Raw genomic sequence first — 9,393 nt, forward strand, 5'->3', positions numbered from 1 at the left:
TAGTCCTGAAAGGATCTCTCCCTTCTCTTGCTTTTTATAACAAAAATTAGTAGCAATTGATTGCTGGTTTTGAATTTATTTTCTCATGTGATTGTCACAACAATCTCATGATGTAGACATTGCTGTATCCATCTTCCAAAGGAAGTAACCAAAGCACAAGGAGGTCAACTTTGGTTTTCCAGGTCACATACCTAGGAAGAGGAGGAGTAAGAATTCAATCCTGAGTTCTTTGGTTGTACAGCCCAGGATTTTCCACAACACCACATTACTACTCTTGCTGCACCAATATCTAAATTGACAAGTATTAACACTGTTAATTTTTCCACAAATTTTTTTCCTCAAATTTCCACAAATTTTTCTTTCTTCAAAAGAAGTATGTAGAACATTAGATAGAATAATATGCTTTGTGATTTTAATTCAGAATGAGGCTGTTATATATTTTATTTTATTGTGCTAATGAGGGTTCAGTGGAAAGGATAACGAACAGGATGTTTTGAATTAATATCCATTACCATCTGAACATTGCTCCTCACTTTGTTCACAAACCTTTTTATTTGTCATGATATGTCTCTATTGCTTCTTCAATACAGAGACATTCTAAGTGTAGATTTTAAAAGATATTGACTATTTCTTATATGGAATATACCATTAACCTTGACTTCCAATATCTCCTTTTTATTGTATTTAGAAAGTAATAAATATGCCAAGCCCATCCTGTTATTAAATTTACTAAAATAACTAATTATGAAATATAAAAAAGACTAGTCATAGGCCATAAAAGAATGAGAGATCCATGCTGATCTAGTGTCTGTGCTACTGAAGTTGACTAAAATCAGGCAGAGCAAACCACAACACTAATGCCCATGATCCTATCAAAGCCCTACTAGGTCTTCACGAAATGAAGGCACCATCATGAGCTTTTAGATATTTGTTGAAGTCAGTTGCAGAAAAGTACCCACTTGGAGATAATAAGCCCAAGGCAAGATAACAGAAAATTTTAAAAGGAATACAAACTTAGGAAGACTCTATAAAAATAAAGGCTTGTGACTCTTGAATACTTTCTCCCTCCTCATCCGTGGATCAGTTTCACCCTGCCCTTATGCAGGCAGTGAAAGTCAAATCTTTGAATGAGGGTAGAATAAGTGAACACGACTAGTTGGAACTCATAATTGCCTTAAGTCCTATCACTGTGTTAGCTGTTACCTATATATATTCTTCTTCTTATTTCTATTATCTCCATTCTCTCACACTTTTATTACTCTTCCAGTGGCCATAGATCATTGATTTCAAGGATTATCATTGGATAATGATTGGTCAATCCATTGACCCCAATCTAACTATTTCTTGATGAGGTTTTCACCGTTTGGACAGACTAAATAAATCTTTGGTATGATTTTCTCATATGCCCTAAAGTTAATCCCAGAACTACCTCTGTCTCTCTCTTCTACACCAATGGATAACCCTCAACCAGGATTCAAGCTATCACAACAATTCTATTGACTCTGGTGACAACTCCATGACAAAGAGAAAATAAGCTTTGCACATCGACTTCATGTTTAGTCATCTGGTCAAGAGGGGATATACAGACACTATGAAAGCTGCTGGGTGTACATTTTTAAACTTCTTGTATATTTTGGTTTATTTAATAAGGTTGATAAAATATATTTCAATATTTTATACCAATTTAGTGGTTTTAAAGTATTATAAATTCTGTAATATAGATATCACGTCTTATCTTTCTAAGTGCAACAGGTTCATTTCTACCCTTGAATTTAAGGAACCAGGTATCAGAGAAAAGCGTAGTAACAAAGGGCACTAGTGGTTTCACTGAAACACACTGTAGCTTCCTCAGGTTTACGAGATAATGTCAGCATCCTAAGATCAACAACATGTTACTAAACCCTGATATTTTTTTCCTGACTGACTCTCCTCCACCCCACTTCTATTCAGGATATATTTGTGCTGACCTTTTGCATTTGTACATAGACATTCACATCACACACATCTATCTGCATGCACAAATATGTCCACACATGTAAAACACAGTCACACATTTAAAGAATATATTATTATTCCTGTTAAATAGAGCTATGCAGAAAAAGAGGTGGTATTAGTTTGCAAAGGCTGCCATAACAAAATACCACAGATTGGGTGGGTCAAACAACAAAAATTTATTTGCTTGCAGTTCCAGAGGCTAGAAGTCCAAGATTACAGTGTTTTCAGTTTGGATTTCTTCTGAGGTCTCTCCTTGAATTTCAAACAGCCACTTTCTGCCTCTGTAATTTCCTCCATGTGTGAGCATCCCTATTGTACCTAGTGTGTCCAAATTTCCTCTTCTTATCATGACACAACTCAGATTGTATGATGGCCCACACTAACAGCATCATTTTAACTTGTTCACCTCCTTAAAGGCCATATCTCCAAATACTGACATATTCTGAGGTACTAGGGGGTTAGAGCTTCAACACGAGAGTTTTGGAGTGACACAATTCACCTTGAAACAGAGTGTAATCATAAATTAGCTAAAAAGTCTACCGGAGTTATCTTCATATACTACATGTACGCAATTGTAAATACTTAAAAATACACTAAAAATGCTTAAGGTTATATTGACACGGTATAACCCAAAAGAAAAATGAAAATTTTCATCACAAGACTTATTTGCATAAGGTTTCAGATATGATTATGTAAGACATATCTATATTATTTGAGAGTTTCAGTGGTCATTCAAGGAAGAGAAGTAAGAAATCACACATTTCATTTAGAATGAGTGTCTTCCTCCATGATCCCAAAGTTCTAGTGAATACTCACTACTAAACATCCCTTAGATAAATGTTTATTGATGTTATTTGCTACTAGGGATTAAGAGAGCACGAAGAGGGTGCCTAATCAGTAATTTTTTCACAGCCGCTTTCACCTCTTTGTTACGTAGACTATAAATGATAGGATTCAACATGGGGGTTAATCCGGCGTATACAAAAGCCATAAATTTGTCTATTTCCTGTGAATCTACAGCCGAGGGCTTCAGGTACATGGAGAGAGCTGTCCCATAGAACAAAATCACCACAGTCAGGTGGGCTGCACACGTTGAAAAGGCTTTGCTTCGACCATCCACTGAACCAATTCTTAGGATGTTGGACAGAATGAATGCATAAGAGAGACAAATGAGGAGCATCGGCATAGGAAGAAGAAGTATGCTGATCACCAGCATGATTAACTGCACCTTGGAAGTGTCTGAACAAACTAGTTTCAAGACAGCCAGAATTTCACAAGTGAAATGATTGATGATGCTGTTTCCACAGAGAGACTGATGCAGCACAGACATAGTTTCCACAAGGGCAGTGAGGCAGCCTGTCACCCAGGTGCCAGCTGCAATCTGCACACAAACCCTCTTGTTCATGATGATGGGGTATCTCAGGGGGTTGCAGATGGCAACATACCTGTCATATGCCATCATGGACAGGAGCACACACTCAGTGGAGCCCATGGCCAGAGAGAAGTACATCTGAGTAGCACATCCTGAGAATGAGATGGTGTTTTTCCCTGAAACAAAGTTTACCAGCATTGGAGTGAGAGCAGAAGAGGTGTACCAGATGTCCAGAATGGAGAGGTTGCTGAGGAAGAAGTACATGGGTGTGTGTAGGCGGGAATCCAGGATGGTGATGGAGATCAGAATCATATTACCCAGCAAGGTGATCAAGTACATCAGCAAGCACAGCACAAATACGGCTATTTCCACTTTGGGGTAGTAGGAAAATCCCAGAAAAATAAAATTTGAAATGACTGTAACATTTGTCTTGACCATTTTGTTCCTTCTTGTTCTTCTGTAGTAGTGAATAAAAGTATACATTATAGATATTTAAAAGTTTAAACCTTACCAACTCTCAAGAGATTTTCATTAGGAATACTCAAAAGGATTATTATCCTGGCAATACCATTAATTATTCATTCATACATCCAACTTTTATTGAATACACTATAAATCACTGAAGATCTAGAGCTGAATTACGTAAAAGCAGCTCCCAGGCAACTCGCAATAAAATACTAGACCCAGTCAAGTAATAAACAATTATAATAATGTGATATAAGTATGCCCCAGGGTGTTAGGCAAACACAAAGTAAGAACCCAACTCTGTGTTGCTGGCACTGCTCAGTGAGACATTTTAAGACTGCTCAATAAAAAAAAAAAAATGCATCAGATCTACTCTACTTGAGGGCCAGAGAAGATTTGCTGGGCAAAGAAAAGGTTTTTGTAACATTTGCAACAAGAAAGGATGTCGTTGCAATTCAGAAAGCTGCAAATTATGTAATATAACAGATGAATATTCTGCACAGTAATGATCATAAATAGAAGATAGACGAGAGTCCAATTACTACAACACTACCTGCTTTCTGTCTCCAAGAAGGCATTTTTGAATATGGAAAATTCTTGAAATTTCAAGATACTTTCTCAGGAAGAAATACTTCCTTAGCAAGGAAATCATTTTCAAAGGTAAGTATTTTATGATGTAAATCAAATTACTTGCAATATAACTGACAATCGATCACATATGGAGACGTTTAAAACCACTGTCCTATCAGACAAAGTTCAAATGAAATCAATTACAAATACACACACCTCACATTTTCGTTGTTGCCTGCTTCTCCAGCCTCCTCTCCCAATACTCCACCTCCACGTTCTGGTCTGAAACAACCACCAGCTTGTGGTTGCTCATACTTACCATGCCATTTTATATTTTTATGTCTTTAGTCTACAGTTTATCTACCGGGAGTGCCCTTCCTTCCCAATTCCAATCTTGTCTTTAGTGAATATTTTATCCAGTCATCAGAACTGTATGCCAAAGTCTTAACTGCAACTTCATTCTTTGTACATACTTATGTTATTCAAGTATATCACACTGAGCTACAGCCATTTGTGCACATGCCTATTGCTCCCTCCACTGGACTGTGAACTTCTCAAGAGCTTGTTTGTTCCCCACAATACTAGCAAAGTAATAACTCACATTTCGGATTTTTAATAATACATTACTGCCTTGAACATGGTAAGTTTTTGATACACGTTAAAAATAAGTACATCTTCACTACAGTTCTCTGTGTCAACTTATGTCTCAGCTTTAAATATTTGATGTAGAGTGAGAGTGGGAAAAAGAAATTGGCCACTCGTACTCTTAGGACGGTAGAAATGCTTCCCAAGCAATCATCCTCTGTAGGGAATTACAGCACTGTTCTCAGAGTGTGAGACTTGGACTCCAAATCCAACCATGCTACTTACTGCTGTGCAAAATTAGGCAAATCACTTGGCCTCTTCAAAACTTGGTTTTCCAGTCTACTCAAGGAGGATGATAATTCATATCTTGTGCTGATCTCAAAGATCTAGATTCGCTTGTTTTAAATTCTCCCTCCACCATCCCCATTCCATGGCTCTCTAATATTTCAGAGAATCTCAAAGCATTTGTGATTTCCTGGTCTCCCTGCTTTCCATAACCATAATTGCCTGTATGCTGCTCCTGTGCTGGCCCACATTGACTCAGATAACAATCTTCGCACCTTCTTCATAATCTATTAAAATTTCAACCTCCAATCCGTGGGTGAGTGTGAAACACTTTACTTATTATTTCCAGAAAGGTGAAAGTTCGATGTTTCTGATCACCAAAGTCTGTTTTGGTCAGCACACACCACCACTTCCACTGAAGGTTTCTCTAGTGGTCTTTCCCACCCAGCACCCAGTTTCCTTGCTCTAGCTCTCGCTCCCCTCATGCCTTCTCCTTTCTCTTCTCTCTTTGCCACTCTCTTGTCCTCCCTTTCAGAAACAAAACACTGAAGTCTTCTCCTTTTCTCAGGTAGATTGAATCCCCACCTTTCCCTTACCTTTTGTCAGAGTCTCACCTATCCCAAGTCATTTTATGTAGATAGTTTCTCTTTTTCTAAGAAAATTTCTGATTCTGGTGCTAAGATAATTAAATGTTTTCCAACACATTCCACTCCTTCTTTTCCAGAATATCAGGGCCAGTATGAACTCAGAGAACTTCTGATCCAACCTTCTCATTTTAAATTGAGAGATGCTTAGAGGGCTTTATGACTTGTCTGAGGTAAATAAGAAAACTCATAGCCAAAAGTTGTATCCCATACTCAGGACTCATTTCTTCAACTCAATATTTTTCCTACCAACTAGTACTTCTTTTTAAGGTAAATATCTCTATTCTGGTTTCCTAAGCTAGCTGAGACTCATCAATAAATTTTGTAAATCTGAGGATACGGAAAGTGATGAATAATGTCTGCTACCATTTACCTCAGCACATGCGATGAGCATCTTCCTTTCTTCTTTCAACCCACTGTTCAAGATAAGAGCCCTCCTTTCCTGGTGCTACAACTTGAGAATTCTTGCCATGGTGCTATTGGGCAACACATTGTGCATGGATGATATTTTTCATTCCTACTGAACACAGGCCTCTAGGATAATACCAAATCATGTATAGTAATCAGCAGTTCTAAATAGGGCTGAACACTACACTTCAAGAATCCAGTTCTACTAAAACTAGGTTCTGTGTTTGTCTCTTAATTTTGCACATATCAATGATTCATCACGGACATGCAGCAGCTTCTGGTGAGGATCTAAAATTTTGCTAGCATAAAATAGCTATGATATGATGTCACTGTGGTTGTGCAAAAACCTATCAATTAGCCAACATCTCTAGAAATGTGAAGGCTCTTTCCTTCTAGGTTCTTAAATAGGACAATGGGGTGGTGGTGTGGGAAAACCTCTTTACATTTTACTCCTAGTCTCATGGTCCACAACATGGACCTTGTGAAAGTCCCTTCTCTATTCTAGTTTACCACTTTCCCATGAGTACAACAAGGAGTTTAGAAATCATGTGTCCTGACAATCTGGGATTCTGTGACAGTCACTCAGCTAAGTTTTTCAGACACACAGCAGCCTTCACATCTTTGTTTTTGAGGCTGTAGATGATTATGGGGTCGAGCTTGGAGGTCACCTCTCCATAGAAGAGGGAAATCAGCTTGTCTGAAAGGCCCTGTTTTTCTGTCTCCAGTGGGTCCTTATTCTTAGGCTTCCCATACATGAAGAGGATGGTCCCATAGAAGATAACCATGACTGTGAGGTGGGCAGAGCACCAGGAGAAGGCCTTTTGCTTCCCCTCTGCTGATGGAATTCTCAGGAAGGTAGCAACGATAAACATGTAGGGGACAAAGATGAACAGAACTGGGACCCCCAGGAAGATCACATTGGTCACCCCCATGCTGATCGCATTGATGGAGATGCCAGCACAGGCCAACTTCAGAACCACCAGGATCTCACAGATGGAGTGGTTGACCCCCACAGAAGGGCAATTGTACTGCTAGAGAGATCTGCACCAAGGAGTTGACTCCACCAGCCACGCAGGAGCTGGCAGCCATGGGCGCATAGGCAGCCTTGCTCATGACCATGAGGTGTCTAAGGGGATTGCAGATGGCCAAGTAGCAATCAAATGCCATCATGCTCAGGAGCACACACTCTGGCTCCAATGGCAAAGGAGAGAAATACCTGTCTAAAACAGACTGAGAAGGAGATGGCTTTCCTGTGGGTCAGGGAGCTGTCAAGAATGAGGGGTCTGCAGAGGTTGTGTAGCAGATGTCCAGGAAAGAGAGGTTCCCCAGGAAGAAGTACATGGGCATGTGCAGGTGGGAGTCAAGGGTTGTCACTAGGATGAGGACCCCGTTGCCCAGTAGGATCATCAGGAACATTGACAGAATGAGCACAAAGAACATTTTCTCTAGTTTTGGATAGGCTGAGAGGCACAGGAGAATGAACCCCACCACCAGGGAGGTCTGATTGGATCTGTCCGTGGTGAATCTGCTCTCTCACCTGCAGGAATTCAGAAGGTCAGTCTCAACATTCTCGAATTCTAAAGTGCTGGCTTGCCAGTAAGAAATGCACTTTCTGCTGAAAGGAAAACAGCTTTAATAATGGATGGTCTCTCCATGGTTCTAAGAAAAGTTCAAGGGACTAGAAAAGAATCTACTTTATGAACTTAAGCCACCTTGTGTATGCGACACATTTGAAACGTCCCAGTGGTGATTTAATTTACCTGATCAGACACACTCATTTCTACTGATAGGTACCCTGGATGGTGGACTTATCTTGGTAAACCTTGGTCACAAGAGTGAGACTAAGTTCACCTCATGTTTTCCTCTCTTGGTGCAATGATCAGACCTCAATCTTCAGCTGTTAGCAGACTTTCCTCTCTTCATGTCACCCTCCTAGAAACATCTTCTAACCTTCCTCTTATCCTCCTGCAATAAACAACCCAAGCCCCAGGGCCATCCTCTTATCCATACCTTTATCCCATCCTGTGTTCCTCTCTCCATTCATCAGCCATCATGATTCACTCACACATGGCTCTGAAAATCCACAGTCTTTCAGGGAAGGATGCATTGGCTCCACTGTAGGTCACAGTTCCAAGAAGTGGGCACTGATGGGTCATGTTTAGAAAACATGTTTCCCAAAATGTTTTTCTTTCAGTGGCTGTGCAAAAATAGTCATGGAAATAGTCACAGGGTGGATGCCACCTGCTTATTCAGGGCTTCCTAAAACATAATATTGGCCAGTCTTCAATTCTGGTTATCATTATGCTGACAGACAACTGTAGACCCAGGCTTGGAAAGGGGCTTAGAGTCCAACCAAGCCAACCACCTTGCAAAGCACATAGACCCACTACTTCCTGGATCATAGTCCTCCAGCCTTAGCTGGAATACTTGAGCAAACCAGGCTCTCTACTCACTGAGGAGGTTTGTTTCAGTTTAAAGTAGTTGCTATTGTTAGGGAATTCTGCCTCCTTGAACCTTCTAATAGGATCTGCCATCTGTAGCCCCCAAATGAAGTTAGTGCCTCTTCCCCGAGTCCTCCAAGTATTCCGTCCTCCAAATATTCAGAAATATCTTGATTTTGGCATTAATATGGTAGAGAATCAACGTTGTTACTCTTATAGCATCAAAAAAATAAAATGTCATATAGTGAGAGGAATTGTCCACAATTCCTCAATAATCTTAGGATGTCAGGGTATTATGACCCACTCAGTGGGGCTATGATGTATTCAATATTTACTATGCCACTGAAGTCACCTCCCTCTGCCCGTTTTGAGCCCTATCCCCCTGAATGATCAAATCTGTTCTTAGAAATGTGTTTGGGCTAATGAGAATTTCAGAGTCCTTTTATCAAAACCTTCACTTACCTTTATCAGAAACGTGAGATGAAAGAGTGATCACTCTCCTAAAGGGTGGAAAATACAGACACTGAATATGGACCCCCCCTTCAGGGTAGGGAGGGAGGCTTGTCATTCCCTACCATACCTGAAGGTCCAGGCCTCCCCACCCCCACTTGCCTTGGTGCTCCAGGAA

The 9,393-nt window shown here is 40.1% G+C and overlaps 1 protein-coding gene and 1 pseudogene across 1 annotated transcript; both read right to left on the bottom strand.

Annotated features, from left to right (window-relative positions):
* Window positions 1-2,719: 2,719 nt before the first annotated feature.
* OR13F1D (olfactory receptor family 13 subfamily F member 1D) lies at window positions 2,720-3,940 on the bottom strand. The gene has a single exon (XM_001493521.4). It carries the CDS (start codon window positions 3,848-3,850, stop codon window positions 2,846-2,848), a length of 1,005 nt encoding a protein of 334 aa, XP_001493571.3. The 5' UTR covers window positions 3,851-3,940; the 3' UTR covers window positions 2,720-2,845.
* Window positions 6,903-7,839, bottom strand: OR13C21P (olfactory receptor family 13 subfamily C member 21, pseudogene; annotated as a pseudogene).

This window comes from Equus caballus, chromosome 25 (genome assembly GCF_041296265.1).
Source record: "Equus caballus isolate H_3958 breed thoroughbred chromosome 25, TB-T2T, whole genome shotgun sequence".
Classification (NCBI taxonomy): domain Eukaryota; kingdom Metazoa; phylum Chordata; class Mammalia; order Perissodactyla; family Equidae; genus Equus; species Equus caballus.